Here is a 19,940-nt window from a genome sequence, read left to right on the forward strand (position 1 = left end):
CTGATCTCCCCAGCCATAACTCTCTCTCCAATCTTTTGCAGCCATGGCAATCCCTCCAACACTGATCCATATTCAAGGCCACGCCACTATCACGACAGCCGCCCAGCGAGCGGTGCTCAACCTAGCCGCTGCCGACTCTGGTTCAGAAAAGAATGAAGTCTCAAGAAACGTGGTGTCCACTGTGAACGACATCCAAAGTGAGCTGGACCTGCTGTGCCCGCGACTCGAGACGGGAGAGATAAGGCCAGATGCCCCTGTGAGCTTCTACTCGATCGCCTCGCTCGTCATCTCTGCGGCGGACGAATTCAACAACAACGGTGCCCGCCTCAAGAGGAAGCTCTACAGCGCCCACTCCGAAATCGCCATCCACTTCCGCGACCTTCCCAGCCTGGGACAGATGGTCGCCCGCCTCGCCGCCATGCCGCACATCGAGCTCCGAGGCATCGACTGGCAACTGCTGGACGAGAGGAAAGCCGAACTCGACGAGCAAGCTCGCCTGATGGCCTTGCAGCATGCCATAACCCGGGCGCAGGCGTATGGACGCACCATCGGCAGAGAAAAAGTGGTTTGCGTTAAGATCCAGGATGTGGAGCAGTCGTGGCCCATGAAGCGGGTGATGCAGACTGCGAGGAGGGCCACGAGCTCGGCGACTTTCGAGGTCGGCGTGGGCATCGATTTTGAGCCCCAGCTCGTCGAGGTCACTGCGACGCTGTCGACCGAGTTCAATGCTGAATAGTCATTTTTCGATAGTACTGGGTTTATCGGGATGGGACCTCTTGCATTTTGCTTAAGGACTGATATTGTGCCTTGAAAGCTGAAGGTGGCGACATCTTCAGGGCATTAATGATAGCTGTAACGATTACTGGTACTTGGAACTCACTCATTCAGGAGTAGTGCCAGGCCTAACATCTATAAAATCAATGAATAACGATACATGCGACCCTGTCTCGATAAGACTGATGATGCATTTAGGTTCAAGTATTAGTACCTAGTAAGTAACTGGTTGATACTCTGCGGCTTCCATTCCTGGACAGCACTCTGAAGTCAGCCGCGCTGTAGTAGGTCAAATAAACTATTGGTACTTATTACTGCGACTAACACTGTCACACATTGCCCCTGACAGTTAGTAGTTGTCGAGTGGTTGGTTGGTTGGTTGCAAATCGTTCAATTCAAGTTGAAATGAAACCGAGAGGGCGACTTGGAAACGCGTCACCGAATTCGCCGAATCGGGTAATCTAATCAGCCAGTATGACAATGTCACAAAAAAAGTACGGTACGAGGGAAGTGCAACCAACAGACCCCAGTGGGTAGCTCCTTCCTAATTTGTACTCTTTCGTTGTCGTTTTACATTTTTCCTATGGTCAGAACTTCTTCGTTGGCTAGTACTAACTACTAGCACTACGAAGTACTAGGTAGGTAGTAATTCAATCGTCACCCCAGAGGTACATACATGGGTAGTAGAAAGTGAGATACACTGTATCCTTCTTCTCTCTCCCTTTTTGATCTCCCCGTTTCCCACTCAGTACTTACTTGATATCGACGATGGCTTCATGGGCAAGATTGATCTCAGATAGTACTAAGTGTTTTGATGTGGTTTTGATGTGGTTTTGATGTGGTTTTGATGTGGTTTTGATGTGGTTTAGATGTGGTTTAGATGCAGCATCTGATGCACATCGGATGCATTGATGCGTCCGTAAAACCTTGATGCGGCGTCGATGCAGCATGAGAGCAGCTACAGCACTAGTAAGTGCTACCAGTAGTAGAGGTAGGTAGGTAATTTAGTAACGGTTTTTGAACCGTTCGACTCGAATCCTTTCCCTCCAGCCGGCAATAATGATATGATCCTCCCGAGTCAAAGGTAACAGTGACGGCATCCTGCATCAACAATCAGGCACCCTCAGGCAGCAGTTGTGAGCAGGTGGGTAGACCGAGTCGCCAAGCCGCTGTTGCCTGGCGCGGCGTCTGACTAGACCCGAGCAGGGAAAGAGCGCGTGGGAGGGGCGCGAAATCAACGCGGTGACACGTGCATGATTGCAAGTTTTCGTTGGTAATCCTTGGGAGAGATATGGTCAAGGTCAGCCAGCCAGGCATTGGCAATGATGGAGAAGGCCATTAAATAATACTATATGCTTTGTAGTATTTAGATGGGCATTGCCTTGAAAGTTTCTCCCCCAGGCTTGTTTTCTCGATTCAGTATTCACAGTGCAACTGCAGCTACCAAGTACTAAGTTACTGAGTGATAACTTGACCTCGCCTTCTGCTACATACAGGGGCTTTCGAAGGCCAGCCTCCAGCTTCAATTCCCCAGGTTACTAGTAGAGTCATCTCTCTCTCCTAGTCAAAATGTCGTGCCACCACCTGTCCTACCCCGTCGCATTCAGCAAGGTCGACGCCGAGGTGGCCTTCCTCGTTGGGGCCTTTGGACACATGGGTCTGAAGGAGTTCATGCGCCCCGTCCCCGGTGTCGTCGGCCTGGGCGACACAAAACCCTGGCTGTGGGTTTCTGGCCTCGAGGACCGTCAGCCCATTCCTGATGATGCGAAGGTCTTGAGGAACCATTTGGCTCTGGAAGCGAAAGGTATGAACATGCATCCATCCAACATTTATCCCTGGCAGCAAGGGTTCTTATAGTTAGCAATACTACCTTTACAAGATCTGCTTCGTTCGAGGCTGACAGGGAATGAATGCTATGCGTCTCTCTAGATCGCGCCCAAGTCGACGCATTCCACGCCGCGGCTCTCAAGGCCGGCGGGACAGACAACGGGGCACCAGGCGTACGGCCTGAATACCACCCGCACAACTACTACGCCGCTTTTGTCATCAGTCCCGGCGGCCACAACGTCGAATGTGTCATCTACAGCCCTCGCCCGGAGGAGGAGAGTGGTGCGGCAGCGAATTGACGGTCCCTGAGGCCTCCAATCGGGCCTACCAGGACTGGGATGACCGGGCCAAGGACAATGGGAGAGGATGTTTGGGACTCGAATTTGCCCGGGCCCGCGCAGGGGTTGAGTCTGGAGTCTATCGGCGGGAGAGGATATGGGAGGGGAAAAGGTAACGCTCCTCGGATATGGGGTATGTACATACGATATTGATAGGGGAAGTGTGGAACAACCACACTTAGCGGGAGGGTACTAGTACTCGTATTGAATGGATGATTCATACTGGTTCTATTCTAACCAGATTGAACTATCTCCAATGTCCAGCCTGTCTGTCTGTACATGAAAATACTAGTAGTATTGAGATCTCTGCCCCGCCCAACCAGATTCGCGTTTCAAGTTGTCCCGGTTCCTCAAGCAGTACATACATTAGTGTTCGTTTCTGCATCGTAAATCAATTACCTCTCCCAAGTATGAGCTCAGTATTTACTGGAAAAAACTGCTCGTCGTCGCCCCGCTCTTCTTACCCTCCTGGTACGTCGCGCTGAGCTGGTCGTACATCTTCTTGACCCGTTCGAGTTCGCCCTGCAGCTTCGTCCGCGCCTCGACGTCCTCGACCGACTCGATCAGCTCGGCGAGCGACTGCGCCGTGAAGAACTTGTTCTTGCGGTTGTAGAGTGGCTTGGCCGCCAAGGTCTCCTCGGTGTCGCCGGGCGAGGGGACTTGGTAGACGGATTTGAGGATGTCGATGTCGTCTAATGAACAAAGTCAATATGAGTCGTGTGTTCAACCTAGCTAGCCAGGCTCCATTTTGCAATAAAGGAATGCGGAGTGATGGTATTTGCCGTAACCTGGTGCAGGGGAAAACTTACAGGGAATAGCAAACAAATCCCGACTGTCCTCGTAGGTAAACATGTAGTAAAACTCGTTGAAGCCCGACCAGGTGATGCCGCTCAGGCACAGCGAGCACGGCTCGTGCGTCGCGAAGAAGACGCAGTCCTTTGTCTCGGGCCGCCCCTCGCGCGGCAGTTTGAAGAATTGCTGGATGCAGTTGATCTCGCCGTGCAGCAGCGGCGACTCGCGCTCGTTGTTGGTCGCCGCGATCACAGGCGCAAGCGTCGCCCGGTCTAGCACCGCCGCCCCGAACAGCTTCGAGCCCTGCGACACTTGCTCCGCCGTCAGCGGGATTATGGACTTTTCCGTCGTGGACAAGAGCGCCGTTGCTAGGTCTTGGGCCCGTGGCATTTTTTTCCTCTTTCTTATTTTTGGTACTGCAGACAACAGTGATGGTCGGTATTGGTTGGTTGGTCTCTGACAGTGTGTAATATTTATGGATCTATAAACACTCACTAGTGTTTGAGTGAGAAGTGGGAAGCGGAGATGCGTTGGTTAGTATTTCCTCCCCGATGTCCAAGTCGTCCCAGATGGTGGGTGATACGTGCTATCGGCATACATTTATATCCTACCCCCTCAGGGCCAAGCTGCATTGAGTGTACAAAAGGTTGTCGATCTGATAACAGTCAAAGAAACTTGTGAGCAGACCCAATCGCGCCAAAGTCAAAGAATTTTGCGGGCACGGAGACCGCCGACGCGCGCCATGGAATCGAAATTGGACTGTCAAAGAGGTTATTATTACTGTTTCTTTTGTTCTTCATTCCTCACTCCTTCTCCCCCTCATCTCTCGCCCTTCGATGCTACCCAGTACATATGTCCCCGATAGCCATGATGAGTGCACACTGCCAGAAAATCCTCCGCTTCATCGTCTTCATGTCGCCGACCGGCCACCATCGATGCACCAGATCTGACCTGTAACATGCGACGCTTCGTTGTCGTCGGCGAGAAAGGCCACTACATTGGCGACTTCGGGAGCCTGACCAGGCCTCCCCTGCGGAATCTGTGCAGTCAATTGCTGTAATGCCACTTCTGCATTGTCCAATTGTTGCACCAAGGGCGTCGCGATGAGACCGGGCCCTACCGCATTCACTCGAATGCTCTTTGTGGCGTACTCGATGGCGGCCGTGCGAGTGAGCATGACCATGGCGCCCTTGGACGCGTGGTAAGGGCTGGCATTGGGAAACCCGCGAAACCCTGCCAACGACGCCGTGTTGACCACGGCGCCACCACCACTCTCCAGCATGAGACGGATTCCAGCTTGTAAGACCATGAAAGCGCCCCGAACATTGACGTTGAAGATCTGCTCGAAGGCGGCTATGGGATATTCATGCACTAGTCCACTAGGGCCGCCTATCCCGGCGTTGTTGGCGAGAATGTCCAGCCCGCCGTATGTGAGGCGGATCCAGCCTTCCAACCCGTGCACAGCTTTCTCGTCAGTCACGTCGACTTGATAATACGACACGTCGGCGCCTATGGTCTTTGTAAATCCCTCTTTCTCCGATGTGATATCTGCCGCGATGACTGTTGCGCCGTCCTTGGCCAGTCTTTTGGCGATGGCCTCACCAATGCCCGAGGCTGCCCCTGTGACCAGGGCCACCTTACCCTGGAACCGCGACATCATTCCAGATTTTCTGTCAGAAGTGTTCTATCGCTGTAAGTGTGCCACGCATTGCACTGACAACGGGACAGGTGCTGTCTTTTGTAGTCGAGGTAAAGACTCGGGAGGGTTGCATGCGAAGACGTCAACACTCAGCGTCGATAACAAGCGATCGAAGCCCAATCGGGATGACGATTCGCCAGTGATCTGATGACACGGTAACTCGGTAACTCGGGAAAGGCTCAATCCTGGTTTGTTGACAGGTTCAAAGAATGGACGGATAACTCCAATTTGGGGCTGACTAGATAGATCAAGCGAGTCAGTGGGCGAGTCAGCGGCTTATCCGAGCCTCGTTGATGGTTTTCCCCCCTCTCTGCAGAGTGGATTTCATCATTAAAAGAATGGAGAGACTATTCCTTGATTGTTTCTCCTGCAACACCATCTATGGCGGCGACATTGACCTCTAGGACTTTTGCGGTCACCGGCGGTGCTTCTGGAATCGGAGCCGCGACAGCTCGCCTCCTCGCACGTCGCGGTGCCGCGGCCATATTCATTGGCGATGTCAATACCGCCGCGTTCGGCCAGATGAGAAACGAGTTGCCGGCCATCAACCCAGGCACAAATGTGCACACCACAACCGTCGACGTTCCGGTTCCTGAGCAAGTCGACGCATGAGTTTCTGAGATTGAACAGGGAGGAACGGGGCTGCGTGGACTGGCCAATGTCGTCGGGGTGGCTGGTCGTCAGGTATCCAACAAGCCGGGCTCCAAGCTTTTCGAGGAGACGGTCGAGCAGTGGCGCAAGGCCAATGGGTGTCAACATCGACGGGGCCTTTTACTGTTCCCGCGCCGCCGTCAAGTCGATGCAGAGCATGGCCGAGGATTCCTACCCAGCCTTCGTCAACGTCGCTTCCATGGCCGCGATTTTCCATTCCGGCGGCAACTTTGGATAACGGCACCACCAAAGCCGGCCTCGTCCATTTCACCACGAGTGCGGCCGAGGACCTCTACGACCTGGGTATCCGCGTCAACTGCTGCAGTCCCGGGACGACCAACACGCCGATCCTCGACAATGCGTTGGAAGGGCAGAACAGGGGACGAAAGCATCAAGATGCTTCAGTCGCAGGTGTTTCAAGGCCACGGAGCCGTCGAGCATTGCCCCGGGTGATATTGTGGTTGCTGAGCGAGGACTCTCTCGACGTGAGTGGAGTGAATATTCCAGTGGACCAGGGGATTTCTTGATCAGCCTTGGTAAGGAGAATCACCTTTTGAAAAGGGAAAAAAAGGGGGGGGGACCAAGAAATATGTACACGTATGTACGTCTATACAGAGAGTCCTTGACACAGAATCTTGTCCCAGGGTCGTCTCTTCTGCCCCAAACCAACCAATCGATGGCGGCCTTTTCATCCCGAGGGTTCTTCTCACGCCTGGGATACTGCGAGATCTACTCCGTCCACACTCCTGTGTTGATTGTCCCTTACGACCAAGATGCATACTGCAAAAAGCAGACATGGAACCCCTGTAATAATCAATCCCTAGCTATTCGGTGCTGGTGCTAAAATTTACATAAACACTCATGCACAAGTAATATGTACTACCTCGTAAAGAAGGACCCTTTTCCCAGTTTGGCAGTGGCGCTTTGAGGACATTCGTCTACGGTAGGTAATCAATCATGGCAGAATATTTACCCAACCACCCCCCTCCTCCCTCCCTACTTTTGTACTTGATCCAGGTAATAATAATTACTTGGTGTCGCCCAGGTTTGGCGCCGCGATACGCTTACGAGTACTTTACCTATGTACCTACCTGCCTTATCCACTCGTGGTCCTCATTCATTCACTCATTCACCCCTTTTTTTTTCCCACAAGTGCATACATATGTACATACATACATAGGTACAAGTCCAAGTCCAAGTGAAGTGAGGACACCTCGTAGTCTCGGCTACCACGGCATGGGAATGCGTCAACCCTGCTTGGCTCAAAGTGTCGCGTGCAGATGGTGCCTTGGCGTCTCCCCTGAAGATTGTCCCTCTGGGCGTTGGCAGCCAAGCGATGCGCATCTGTGGCGTCTTCTTGGGCTGTCGTGGCTTGTCGTGGCTGCTACCACGGCGCCTCTCCCGCCCTATAAGCTCTGCGTAGTGACAGCCCTGGGACGAGCCTAGGGGAAGTTTGCCAAGTTTTCGTTGTCTTACGCGGTCGGGGTCCTCCCCCCGACTCCCGAGCCACCCGCCCACCCGCCATCCGTCCAGTTTTTGTCTTGATTTTCAAGACCTTCAGACAGAGCCCACACCAACCGGCCACCGGCCACCCGCAGATGAACGGGCCCCAGAGCGAGCGGTTCAGTAGTAGTACCTAGCTCGTCGGTTTCTTGGTACCTAGTTGTGCTTGGTATTACCATCTTTCTTTTTTCTTGGAAAGGGGATTTCGTCGAGCGGAGAGCCGGCGCGCGCGCGCGCACAGCGTCATCGAGATAAAAGATCGTCTCTTCTAGGGTTTCAAGTATATGCATTCCTGGGGGGGTTGTTGTTTGTTATCTATTACCTACCCTTTCCCTCTCTCTTTATATCCCACTCTCACTTAACTACCACTTTTTGCTGTTTTTTCTTCTTCTGATTTTTTATATCAGTGCTTTGTTTTAATGTCTGTTGACTTATTTTGATCTTATCTGACTGAGAACTTATCGCTCGCTCGTCGCTCATTGTCCCAAGCCTATCGTTCAACACACATACACACACGCTCTGCAACGGTCCACTGAAACCAGAGCCAGAGCCAGATCTCAATAAAATCACCCACCAACTTTCATTATCTTTTACCTCTGCAGGATCCTCTCTCTCTCTCTCTCTCTCTCTCCGTTTCCGGGGCTGGGTGTTTTCATGGGATAGGATAGGATAGATCGGGATCTTTCCATGGTCGCGTGTGCACGCGCGCCCGTTCTTTGATTTGTACTGTACAGGACATACAGCCACATACACCTACACATACACAGCGAGGAAACGACCGTCTACGAATTTACAGGGTAAACAAAAGGGGCAAACAAATATTCTATATTGATCATCACAACAAATCACATCACAGCCGGTTCGACAAAACACAAATACAACATACCCTCGTTTTATCTTGGCCAGTTGGATACTTGGAGGAGGGGTTCGCCACCTTTTTGGCCTCGAAAGGGATAATCAGGGAAGAAGAAAACCAAGGTATAGGTCGCGTAACAGCAGCGCAAGGGAGCAGAGGAGTGGAGAACGGAGAAGGGTGGAACGTTCATGTACAAGGCAAGGAATAATACGAGGCAGACAACATGATAGTCCGGTTATCATGGCTCGCTGCCATCATCATCGTTGTCATTATTCTCCACGCAACGCCGGGATTGGCACAGGATGAAGTCGCGACATCTGAAGTCACGCCTCCCGAGGCCACATCCATTGAAATCCCACCCCCTGAAGCAACACCAGTCGAAGTCCCTCCCGAGCCCATCCCCAACCCCGACGAAATCACGGACCCAGTTGTCCCCGAAGAAGAAGGAAGTGAGATCGAAGGAACAGGAGAAGAGCAGCACGAGGACGAGGATGTTATCCCCTACACGACCCCTCACCTCCCAGAGGATTGCAGTGACATTCGCATCTTCAGTGCCCGGGGGTCCAATGAGCCCTACCCCGGCCGCGGCGGTGAGATGTTGGGCGTCATGTGTTCCAAGTTCGAGCCCCAGGGCGTGTCGTGCGACTACGAGGACATTGTCTACCCGGCCAACATCTCGTACTCGGGGTTCTATTGTGAGTCGGCCAATGCGGGCGCATACGCCGGCCAGGCGCAGCTGAGGGCGTATGCCGAGCGGTGTCCGGATTCCAAGTTGGTCCTGCTGGGCTATTCTCAGGGCGCGGCTGTCGTCGGTGATATGTTGGGTGGCGGTGGCGGGCCGATCTTTGGGTGTGATCAGGCTTGGAATCCCTCGCTGCCTCGAGACACGGCGCCTGGATCGAAGAGTACGTCTTCTTGCCACGTTTCTCTTTGTTTGCCTCCCCAAAAATTCTGCTCAGCACCCTCCAAGCCTTGTGAGAAAATATTCTAACACACTTCCTAGTCGCCGCCGTGGTAGCCATGGGGGACCCTCGCTTCACTGCAGACCAGCCGTACAACATCGGCCGCGGTTCGACCTACAATGGCACGGCGCCACGGTCGGGTCAACAACTCGACGACCTCAACGTCTACGAGGACATCACGGCCATGTGGTGCAACGCCGGCGACCCCGTATGTGCGGTCGGCAGCGACCCGGTCAACATCACCGCCCACTGGAGCTATTACGACCAATATTCCGTTGTCGCGTCCGAATGGGTCGTGGCCACCGTCCTGCACCACCCGGACGTCCGACTCGATTTGGATCTCGACGGACGCAACGAGAGTGTTGTCTTGACGGGGTCGAACAGTTCAGACGATGACGATGACTCTGGAGGCGGCGGGGATGAGAACAAGGCAACGAGCTTGACAGGTCTTGCAGGCGGTGGGATAACAGGTCGACTCGGCGTTGCAGTGTTGGTTACCGCGGGTTTGATCTGGACCATCTAAAAAAGTACATATCGAGATAATACTTGTATATAATGATCCTTAACCCCGCACATTTGGTATGGTTGACTAGCTGTCTGTGGCACCCTCACATGTATTTTTGATATGCCGCTTGAGACTGCTCCGTTGAGTGTATGTACGGCCACAGTCGCGACACTTGTATACAGTGTCGGGATGCTCCGACCTGATATGACTCTGGAGAAGGCCCCATTGGTTGAATATACTGTCACAGTCGGGACACTTGTATTCAGTGTCGCGATGCACCAACCTGATATGTCGTGCCAGGGATTTCTCGTGGTTGAAGCTCTTGGCACAAGCGTCACATGTAGGCTTAGGCTTAGTCATAGTCAACACGCGCCTGCGTGCTGCTACTGGGCGAAGCTGCCGAGGCTGCCGGCGGTTGCTGTCTGTCCCCCGCGCCATGTACCCTCCAGTGGGTAGGGATGAGGCCCAAGGAGACTCGCTTATTGGCGGTCTAAAAGTAGTGGAAATGGCCCGTATAGCTGTTGTGGTAGCTGCGTTGGCTCTTGCGTCTTCGTCCACATGTTGTCCAGGCTTCGCAGCCGATGATGCGCCAACATTGCTGTCAGCAATTGTTATCACGCCCCCAAGGGACGCCGAGTGTAACAGGCTTTGCTCTGAGAATTCGTCAATCATCGTGGTCATTGCGTTCCTCGTGTCGTGACCCCCGCGCTCGCTAATATAGACCTTGAGAGAGAGCAACGTCTTGGTGCGGACCTCGTCGGCGTCGAGATATGGAGATATTCCCTGACTGCGCTCTGTCGGAAATAGGAAATTGAACACTCGAAACCATTTCTCGTCGTCATCCCTCCCTGTTGTGGGCATGTTGAATTCCTGGTCTAATTGCACCCGCATCTGGCTCGTCAGGCCTTGAAAACTTGGGGCAGGATATATCGCTTCACACGTCCTGCCCCGGATATGCTCGTCACAGCTGGCTCTATTGTCAAAGGAGACGCCACAACAAGGGCAATAATGATCTGGTGCACGATGTTTTCTTGTCACATGTCGATAGATGTCGTCGATGTCGCCGACCTGATTCTCCTCGTCCTCAAGACATGCTGAGTACAGGTCCTTGTTTCGCCTGTAAAATGGACAGGCGAAGGGGTACATCTGGTGCGCTGGTCTCTTCTGGCGCTTGGGAAGCGGTTCCTCCTCGTCGTCACTAGGTATTGGGATAGGAGATCGAGACCGTTTAATGGATCTAGACAGTATCGATGGAGAATCAGGCACTGCAATTACAATCCCGCGCTTGCCGCTCTTGCTGGTGAGTGAGTCACGTCCAGGAATCGGACCAGAACTGGATGCCATGATTCAAGTTATGTCAACAAGAGCTCCAACTCGTGGCGCAGGAAAGTTCCGCCAGAGATTAGTGTCGCTCTCTCTCTCTCTGTCAACTTTTGCTGAGAGGAAATTGATTCTTGAGGTCCAAGACAGAGGATCACCTGATCACCTGACGACCTTCCTCACGCCTCTGAAATCGAAGGGAAATTGTGAGGTTTGGTCAGGAGCAGTGATTGAAGGCAGAGACGGACGACGGTGAGGCGAAGAGACAGGTGTTGAAGATACACATAAGGGTGGGTGAGAAATATGTAGTTGGAGGTGTACCGAGTACATAGCTAGGAGGTGGTGGTGGTGGGGGTGGTGGCTGGTGCTGTTGGCTGTGACTGCCATTGCCGAGTACATAATGACGACACTGTCGCACAAGTTATTCCATCATTTTACTCGGAACTTTCAGTAAAGGACCCCTATATTTCATTTTCCAGGTACAACCACAGGCTCATAAGCTGTGTAATGATAGTAATATTGTTTGATAATACCTGAAAGAAAAGGGGGTGGGAAAGCACCTTGGGAAGCTATCGAGCTAAAATAGTACCGTCTGACTGCGACATTTGACACCAGGTGCCTTTGGGACAGATTGTGAACACCACGGACCATATAGGAAAGATACTGGACCAGGAAGAGATTGCGAGGCTGACGCTTCAGAAGTTGGAGGTACATCTGTGTGCAGAGGCGTTGACCGCCCCAACACACCTACTTGGTAAGTAGTATAGTGCCATTATATGGAAAGAGTCAGTCATGTCTTGCCGTGGGCATCCGACTTTCTCGAACCACCTCTCCCCTCGGCCTGTTTTATCCCCAGTATGGGAGTTCACGTCGACTGGGCACTGGAGTAGCCAAGAGGACTGAGTGGTCCTAGGGAAATTTACCTGGAGAACGAGGTACTCGGTCCTGCTTTACTCGGGTAGGCGTGGGTGTGAATTCGTACACTGGGGAAAAGCAGAAGAAAGAAGGGGAGGCGGGTGACCATTAGCCATCAGCCTCTGGCTTTGACCCCGGTGGATAAGACTTTGTGATATGTCTTCTAATCTCAAAGCATCCCGACAGGCAAAAGACACTCACGCAGGTGGCACGAGGTTGCCGCCCAGTTGCCTTTCCTGGACAATGTCCCTCAGGTCCTTGAGTTTCTCGGCCGCCTCGACCATAAAGACATCGATGCCGTTCATGTAGGTCATGTTCTCCACCTTCTTGTCGGCGATGTTGCCCCCGTTCCACCACGTCCGAGTGTACGGGAACAGGGTTACCATCTGTCGCCGACGTCACCTTGTGTCTCCGGCCCTCCTCGGCCTCGAGAGTCGGCTCGATGTATTTGATCTTGTCGTCTTGCATTTTGCGGAGAACGTCTTCGAGTAGGTCCCATTGACATTCCATCAGGGTCGGCTTGTTGGTGAAGGCTCGTCGTTGTACTGGGAGAGGCCGAAGTTGGCTGCACCACTGGCCCAGCCTAGCTCTCAGTGCTCTTCACGTTCCTCGGGAGTGACGTCGAAGACGCCGCGTTGGGACCCTGGACGGGAGACCCGACCCGAGGTTTCTTGCTCGCGGCGAAAAACGAGTGGTAATAGGCCTTGTGCCGGAGGTGTTTGTCCTCACGATTCTCCCTCTGGTGCATGGGAAGGCAGAGGCTGATCTTGCGGATGTAGACGTCCAGGTGGTCGGCCTCCTTGGCCACTTCCTAGTTGATCTGGACGGCAGTCGCCCCAGTACTGATCAGAGCCACTTTCGTCCCCTTGACGCTATCGCCTTCCGGCCAGTTGGGTGAATGGTACATGGCGCCTTTGAAATCACCCGTGCCTGGTATGTGTAGCAAGCCGACACACATGACCAAGTACTTTGCGGTGGTTGTGTGGCCGGCGTTGGTGTTGACGGTCCATCGACCTGTGGCTTTGTCGAACTGGGCGTGGATCACCTTGGAGTGGAAGTAGGTGTCCTTCTTTAAATCTAGCGTGTTGGACGCGTAGTTAAGATAGCGGCGGAGCTCTTTGGCGTCCGGGAACCGCTCCTTGTACTTGAACTTGTTCCACAGCTCGGGGATGTGGAACATGTACAGTGGTGATTCGGAATCTACCTTCGCTCCAGGATATCGATTCCAGTGCCACACGCCGCCGATTTCGTTCCCCTGTTCGAAAATTTTGGCTTTGAGACCGAGTTTCTGCAGGTGGTGAAGTGAGCAGATACCGCTGAATCCAGCCCCGACAATCACGGCGTCGAGGTGGAGGTTTTTGTCTTAGTCGACATCTGCGGCACTGCCGTTGGTGACACCGTTGACTTCTCGAAGAGTCATCTTGTGGAGCAGTCGCGAATACTTTAGGTCCGAGTGGTAGAGAACCCAGCAGAGGCTTTGAGTCCATCATGGATCAAGCTTGACGTGTGGTCTCTAGGTCAAGGCTGTTTTTATGCTGCATCTCACACAACATTCGTCGCTCGATGGTATGGTTTTTTTTCCCCAACTTGATCACCGTTCAACGCCATCTCGTAACCTTGGGTGGTCGTCGAGCCCAGCCCAAGAAGCACTTGACAAGGATGATACTCTTGCGAGTAGTTGCCAAAGATGTCTCGCTATCCACCACAACTAGCCTAGTCAGCGAGTCAGCGGGTGTAAATCACCAATCCTGGCTCTCTCTGCGCGACCAATGTTGCACAAGGCTTGACCGACTTGGAGGACTGAAGCCGACTGGGCCATCGACCTGGGGAACGGGGTGATAAGGTTGTGGGGAAAATCGACCGAATCAGTTTATGTAAATCCAAACTCCAAGCCGGAAGTGAATAGTTTTATCTTTTCCGGGGAAAGCATTTTATGCTCGAACCTCAGGACATTGACTCGTTTATGCAATTCTTGGTACACCACAGGCTTGACATGTTTTTTTTTGGCTTGACCAAACGACTAACGCTCTCAGCTCTACCGAGCTTTTAATCCAGTATGCGGGGCAGGCCGTTAACTATCTGTCCAAGGGAGCTAACTATCCTAAAACATCACAGGAATTACTCCCCCTCCCCCCCCCGCCCCTCTCCCACCTTCAACCCAAGACCTTTGTCCTGACCCAAGTCCCAGACTACTATAAAGTCCCTGCCTTCCTAGAACCCCCGATTTTGGAGAATCATAGGCAAACCCCGTCGTGGAGGGTTGACTTTTACCTAGACTCCCCTGGACACCCCCCCCCTTCTCGCTCCAGCACCAACAAATCGATCGCGATATTTCCTTTTCCTTGTGAAATCACTACCACAGATAGGAGCTTTGCGAGTTGTCTGTCGCAGGAAACCAGCAGCCATGGCAGACTTTGAAGCCATTTTAGCCAACAGCACAAACCCTGCACAGAACGCCGTGCACGCATGTATCCTGGCCGCGGTGGACAAAAACGGTGCGTTTGACCCCGTGTCATATCATGCCTAGCTAGGTATCATATCGTATCATATAACGTCATTGGGAGCCCGCCGACCCCTGACAAGGCTGGAGAACACTTTGGACAAGGGGGACCTCTTTTGTTTGGGCTGCCTGCCTGCCTGACTGACTGACTGACTGACTCGACACGCTCTCTCCCAATCTATAGGAAAGCAGCTGTACTTCAAAGCCGCGGGACACCCCAACGTCGACGACCCGACCAGTCGCGTCGACCCGGACGCGACGCTATGGATTGCATCCTGCACAAAGCTGATCGGCACGGTCGCGGCGCTCCAGTGCGTCGAGCGCGGCCAGGTCGGACTGGACGACCCCGTCGACAAGATCCTGCCGGAGCTTGCGGCGCCCGAGGTGTTCTCGCCACCGCCAAAGGGAGGAGGAGAGTCCCTCGAGGGCTCACAACGCTTCGTCACGCAGCCCGCCACCAACAAAATCACCCTCAGAAACCTGCTGTGCCACAACAGTGGGCACGCGTATGACTTCATGGACCCCCTGCTGGTGGCCTGGCGGGCCTCGAGGGGCGAGGGCGCCGTGTCCCTAGGCGCGCTCGTGGCAAAGGCACATACTATACCTTTACTCTACCAGCCTGGTGAAGGATGGTCATACGGCGGCGGCATCGATGTGAGTACAACGATAGAGCCAGCCACCTCATGAAAAGAAACACTTCAGGATTTCTTCCACCTCCCCACCTCTCCTTCACTGCCTACAGCGTTTACTGACTCGAGTCTTAAAATGGGGAAGTGGGCCGGTGAGATCGTCGCGCGTCTCAACAACACCTCACTAGAAGACTACCTGCAGGAACACATATTCAAGCCCCTGGGCATCCACTCGACGACGTTCCGACTCGAGCGCCACCCGGAGATCCAGGCGCGGCTGATGCCCACGGCGGAGCGCAACGCCGACGGCACGTTCAAGATGTCCAAGAAGATGTGGCCGGACGAGGCGCCCGAGGACTGCGCGGGCGCGGGCCTGTACTCGACGGCGACCGACTACCTCGCCGTGCTGGGCGACCTGATCCGCGACGAGCCGCGGCTGCTGAAGCGCGAGACAATCGAAAAAAACATGTTCGCGCCGCAGTTCGCGCCGGGCTCGCCCTCCCTCGCCGCCCTGCTGGGCAGCACCGCCATCATCGCCGCCATGACCGGCGCCGCGGACCTCACCGGCGGCATCAACTGGGGTCTCGGCGGGCTGTACATGGAGGACAACGTCGGGGTCCACCGCAAGGGCACCCTCACCTGGGGCGGCCTGCCGAATCTGGTCTGGATCATGAACCGCGACCACGGAGTCGCCGCAATCTACGCCACCCAGCTGATTCCCCCGGCCGACCCGAAGAATATCGCCCTGGCGAATCACTTCTTCGACGAGGTATTTCGCCTGGCCGCGACCCGGGGTTGATTGTTTTCGAGAGATAGACGTGGATATAGAGATATACATTTATTATACTCATATAGGCAAAGGGGCACCCATACATACTCTCCCCGAACTTATACTAGATCAGGTCTGTTGACAATACTAGAGTAACTGACCCCAGTCCAAGAGAGAGAGTAGCAGTCGGTATCAGGGTCCCCTCACTACGGTCTTCGCTTGGAAATCCAGTCTAATCCGTCTTTCACAACGCTTTGCCGAGACTGCCCGGACTTCGAGATACGTTTCATAAGCCATTGAAGCCAAGGGGGTGGGCTCTTGAATCCCATAGCACAACTAGTGATTCCGCTTCTGGCAGGCTTAGAACCCTACCCCTTGCCTCTCGCTTCCACGAGCCAGACATCCTGGCCGCGGTGAAGACGACCACGGCGTCGGCGCCTGTTCCTTCTGGTGTGATCTGTTTGACCAGTTCGGAGACGTTGGGGTTAGTGCGAGAGTTGATGGCGTGCTCAATACCAGCCTCCTTTGCGTGTTCCAGAGCTTGGACGTCCACGTCGACCGCAATCACGTTGTACCGAAGAGCTAGAGGTTGAATGAGCCGCAACGATCAGAACGCCTTCGATGACACAAAAAGGATCATCCTAAACTTACATAGTTGTCCTAGCCCTCCACACCTACAACTGTCTAGAAACGCAGTTACGAGGTACTACTTACGGTTCAAGTAGGATTGCGCAATAAATAATGAACTGTGCACAACGAGACCGACAGTCTTCTTATTAGTACTGCTAAAAATACTTATTCTTTTTCCCATTTTGCGTCATAATCTCGTGAACATATCACCAACTCTTCATGGTACCGGCTTTTACTGGTATCCATCCTTCAATACCAACTATCTCTCTGCTGCCCTGTTGCTTATCCAACCCAAACCCTGTCTCTTGGATGCCCCTTACAGCACGGCGGCAACACCCAGTCCAATCACCCCAGCAACGCCTGCCCACTGCTGCTTCAAGATCTGCGCTCCACCAGTAAAGGTTGCAGCGGGGGCGCCGCTCGCTGGCACAGAGCTGCTGGTCACGGAGGCGGGTGCTGTCGCCGGGCTACTGGCTGCTGAGCTCGGAGTGGAAGTCGGCGCCGCAGTGGCAGAGGCCGTGGGAAGGGTAATGCTGATGCCCGCGGATCCACAGTATTGTTGGGCAAATTGTAGAGTTGCTGGAGGAGACGAGAAAGATCAGCTTCATACTGTATTGGGTCCTGACGGTCCTTGACCAAAGCTTACCAGCTATATCATCTGCACTGCAAGAGCCAGAAATGCACGTATACACTCCAGTGAGGAAACTGCTTGCCTGGCACACACAGGCAGCATCGGTAGCTGCACAGCCGGTGCTAGAGATGGCGTTGACGGCGCAGGTCACCTACGACGCTGTTAGTCCTACCTAGCTAGCGGGACGGGGTCCATGACACGTACAGCACATGCTGGGAGACTAGAAAGATCTTGCGACGCTGCAAGATGGAGGAGGGAGGAAAGTCCAACAACGGCGAAAGATAGGAAGCGCATCTTTCCCAGATTTTGTAGCTGCAACAGATACTAGTAGTAGGATGTGAATTCAACGATTGAGATTAACTCGTCAAGCTGCTTGTGTACGCAACGCTTTTGGCGGTCAAAGAACGAGTGTGTCGGACGATTAGGGTATGGAACACTAGTAGCGAGAATGTCGACTGCGAAACAGCGAGGGAGAATGAGGAGGTCAACGAGAAGAGGTTTCGGAGAAGCTTGCTCCAAGTTTTATAGCTGTTGCTCCCACCTGGCAGCTGAAGGGTTGCATGATGCGTCCCAGAGCTGTTGGAGCTGCCCCATTGGGAGAGGGCGCGGGAAAAGGCCTAGAAAACCCCTCCTAGGAAGGTGTTTGGGTTGCTTGGACTCCCAAACTCAGCTCTGCGGTGCTGCAAGCCATGACGATGAGCAAATGAAAAAAGAGGGACGGTGTCGATGTCTCAGGCACCCGATGATCTAGCGCAGACACACGTTCTGAGGTCCGCGAATGGAATGACAGAAAATCTGGAGAAACACGGGGAGGAGGGCCGCCCTCGGCTGCGGAGAGAAGTGGAATCCAGGTGATCGAGACGAAAAGAAGGGGAAAGACGGTCAAGAATGTGCCAAGGCCCGCCGACCGAAGTTGGTGTCAATTGGACGGAAGGAGAAGACGACGGCGCAGGTACCAGGCGGTACTAGTAGTCATCATCACCAGCCGGAAAGAGCAGGTTACAAGGGAAGGCGCAGGATACCAAATACCGAAGACTTCTCACGGCCATTCAAGTGCCTCGTATGTATCCTGTAGACAGTAAATGCTACCAGGGCGTACAGCTACCTGCATTTTTTAGGAAATTCAGAACAAAGTGACTTCGTCCATGGCACTAGTACTAATATAGCGACTCCCAGTTCTGGCGCCTTCGATCCCAGCTAAACCATTTCCGGCCATTTTGGTGTCGCGTTTCAAACTGCTGGAAGTTCACCACCTGTCGAGAAGACGGTGATAAACAGATTTCCATGGTGGTAAAGAGAGATAGTGAAGTATTGCTGCTTTCTCGCCAGAAAGTTTCTGTATCGGAAGTAACACTTGCTGCCCTAACACTTTGCGGCAAATATTAAGATACTAAGTAGCACTGTGACTGCACGGGTGAGTGCACATCGACTTGGAAAATTTAATCTGCTGTTGTTATATCTTTATCGAAATGCCTGCTCATGTAACTTCTTCCATTTCACGACCTTGAGTTAGGTGTGAGGGTCCAAGTCTGTGAATTTAGTAACTGCAAGAATCCAATAGAAAATATCGTCTCCTAAACCGGTACTGACATACATTGTATAAATCTACGATCGTCTTGTGAAGATGCTTTAACATCCCATGATAATAGTACTAGTTCTATACTGTGTAGATATAGCATAGATACAGTATCGACGCGTAACTGATGCACATCGGACACAGCATCAAGGTTTTAAGGACGCATCAACGCATCTGATGTGCATCCGCTATGCAGCATCGAGTGGCAGCATCAAACAACTACTAGTACTACTAGCATTCAAAGTGTACTATGAACTACTACTTGATTCTCGCAATCTTTGTACTTAAGTAGTATTGACATTGTTTGCCAGCGAACATTTCATTGGACCGAGAAACCTCGTAGTCAACTTGAAGCTCTCTCTCCAGGTGTTCTTTCCCTTTTAATTTGCCTTATAGTACTAGTATGTTTTAAAAGAGCCCCATAACAACTTGAAGTATGCCGTTGCTTGATACACTCGCGATCGACAGAATGCTTTTGCAAGCATTAGCGATTTGCAGCGCTCTTCTATCGATCGATGGCAATGACATACTGTTCTCTCAGCTGTTCGCTATCTGCCTAAGCGTTGCCCGGGCTAAAATTGATGATTGAAATTGGGCACGAGGACTAAAACTTGATTTCCTGGGGCAATGTACGGTTTGCGCTCGGAGTGCATCAACACCATTCTCCCGGGCGCAGCCTACGCCTTCTTCAACTGTTGGAATTGTCGCTCTCGCTCCTCTTTAGAGCGGTACGTACGTTCAGCTTGCAGATAAAGCATCAAGGACAGGTTGTCGAGGATTCTCGCCATTGGCGGTTGACGAGTACAGCATCGCGCACCACTCGCAGTCGCACCAATACTAGTATGCGATCACATATGTTCTCAGTGCTCATCACCATCACTGTTTCCTTTGGTACTATATGAGTTCAGAAATGGTCGAACCTATGTCACGCAGGCAATAGTCGACACAAATGCAGGACGTCAGTTAGTACTAGTAGTACTACAGGGGTTATCTTCTACCTTCTACGCTGGACGGACGTATCCTTTATCATATAGTAGCGGATATGTAGAGTCCGCTTCTCCAA

General features: G+C 52.9%; 10 protein-coding genes across 10 annotated transcripts; 5 read left to right on the forward strand and 5 right to left on the reverse strand.

Moving 5' to 3' along the window:
- Positions 1-43: 43 nt before the first annotated feature.
- On the forward strand, positions 44-736 carry AYO21_02151 (hypothetical protein; the record flags this gene model as incomplete). The annotated part of the gene is made up of 1 exon (XM_022652131.1): positions 44-736. The coding sequence occupies one exon, from the start codon at positions 44-46 to the stop codon at positions 734-736; it is 693 nt and encodes a 230-aa protein (XP_022515517.1).
- A 1,607-nt stretch (positions 737-2,343) lies between these two features.
- On the forward strand, positions 2,344-2,900 carry AYO21_02152 (hypothetical protein; the record flags this gene model as incomplete). The annotated part of the gene is made up of 2 exons (XM_022652132.1): positions 2,344-2,578; positions 2,704-2,900. The coding sequence occupies 2 exons, from the start codon at positions 2,344-2,346 to the stop codon at positions 2,898-2,900; spliced, it is 432 nt and encodes a 143-aa protein (XP_022515518.1).
- A 462-nt stretch (positions 2,901-3,362) lies between these two features.
- Positions 3,363-4,121, reverse strand: AYO21_02153 (hypothetical protein; the record flags this gene model as incomplete). Its single annotated transcript, XM_022652133.1, has 2 exons — positions 3,363-3,631; positions 3,749-4,121. 2 exons carry the CDS (start codon positions 4,119-4,121, stop codon positions 3,363-3,365), a joined length of 642 nt encoding a protein of 213 aa, XP_022515519.1.
- A 520-nt stretch (positions 4,122-4,641) lies between these two features.
- AYO21_02154 (hypothetical protein) lies at positions 4,642-5,388 on the reverse strand (the record flags this gene model as incomplete). Its single annotated transcript, XM_022652134.1, has 1 exon — positions 4,642-5,388. The coding sequence occupies one exon, from the start codon at positions 5,386-5,388 to the stop codon at positions 4,642-4,644; it is 747 nt and encodes a 248-aa protein (XP_022515520.1).
- Positions 5,389-5,811: 423 nt separating this feature from the next.
- On the forward strand, positions 5,812-6,608 carry AYO21_02155 (hypothetical protein; the record flags this gene model as incomplete). Its single annotated transcript, XM_022652135.1, has 3 exons — positions 5,812-6,012; positions 6,061-6,179; positions 6,236-6,608. 3 exons carry the CDS (start codon positions 5,812-5,814, stop codon positions 6,606-6,608), a joined length of 693 nt encoding a protein of 230 aa, XP_022515521.1.
- A 2,055-nt stretch (positions 6,609-8,663) lies between these two features.
- AYO21_02156 (hypothetical protein) lies at positions 8,664-9,925 on the forward strand (the record flags this gene model as incomplete). The annotated part of the gene is made up of 2 exons (XM_022652136.1): positions 8,664-9,345; positions 9,444-9,925. The coding sequence occupies 2 exons, from the start codon at positions 8,664-8,666 to the stop codon at positions 9,923-9,925; spliced, it is 1,164 nt and encodes a 387-aa protein (XP_022515522.1).
- A 334-nt stretch (positions 9,926-10,259) lies between these two features.
- Positions 10,260-12,528, reverse strand: AYO21_02157 (hypothetical protein; the record flags this gene model as incomplete). The annotated part of the gene is made up of 3 exons (XM_022652137.1): positions 10,260-10,293; positions 10,350-11,105; positions 12,344-12,528. The coding sequence occupies 3 exons, from the start codon at positions 12,526-12,528 to the stop codon at positions 10,260-10,262; spliced, it is 975 nt and encodes a 324-aa protein (XP_022515523.1).
- A 197-nt stretch (positions 12,529-12,725) lies between these two features.
- Positions 12,726-13,562, reverse strand: AYO21_02158 (threonine synthase; the record flags this gene model as incomplete). The annotated part of the gene is made up of 3 exons (XM_022652138.1): positions 12,726-12,953; positions 13,014-13,430; positions 13,515-13,562. The coding sequence occupies 3 exons, from the start codon at positions 13,560-13,562 to the stop codon at positions 12,726-12,728; spliced, it is 693 nt and encodes a 230-aa protein (XP_022515524.1).
- Positions 13,563-14,546: 984 nt separating this feature from the next.
- AYO21_02159 (hypothetical protein) lies at positions 14,547-16,070 on the forward strand (the record flags this gene model as incomplete). The annotated part of the gene is made up of 3 exons (XM_022652139.1): positions 14,547-14,637; positions 14,827-15,296; positions 15,345-16,070. The coding sequence occupies 3 exons, from the start codon at positions 14,547-14,549 to the stop codon at positions 16,068-16,070; spliced, it is 1,287 nt and encodes a 428-aa protein (XP_022515525.1).
- A 256-nt stretch (positions 16,071-16,326) lies between these two features.
- AYO21_02160 (hypothetical protein) lies at positions 16,327-17,595 on the reverse strand (the record flags this gene model as incomplete). The annotated part of the gene is made up of 5 exons (XM_022652140.1): positions 16,327-16,622; positions 16,755-16,825; positions 16,991-17,249; positions 17,317-17,452; positions 17,506-17,595. 5 exons carry the CDS (start codon positions 17,593-17,595, stop codon positions 16,327-16,329), a joined length of 852 nt encoding a protein of 283 aa, XP_022515526.1.
- Positions 17,596-19,940: the final 2,345 nt, after the last annotated feature.

This window comes from Fonsecaea monophora, assembly GCF_001642475.1.
Source record: "Fonsecaea monophora strain CBS 269.37 chromosome Unknown Scaff9, whole genome shotgun sequence".
In the NCBI taxonomy this organism is placed as follows: Eukaryota; Fungi; Ascomycota; class Eurotiomycetes; order Chaetothyriales; family Herpotrichiellaceae; genus Fonsecaea; species Fonsecaea monophora.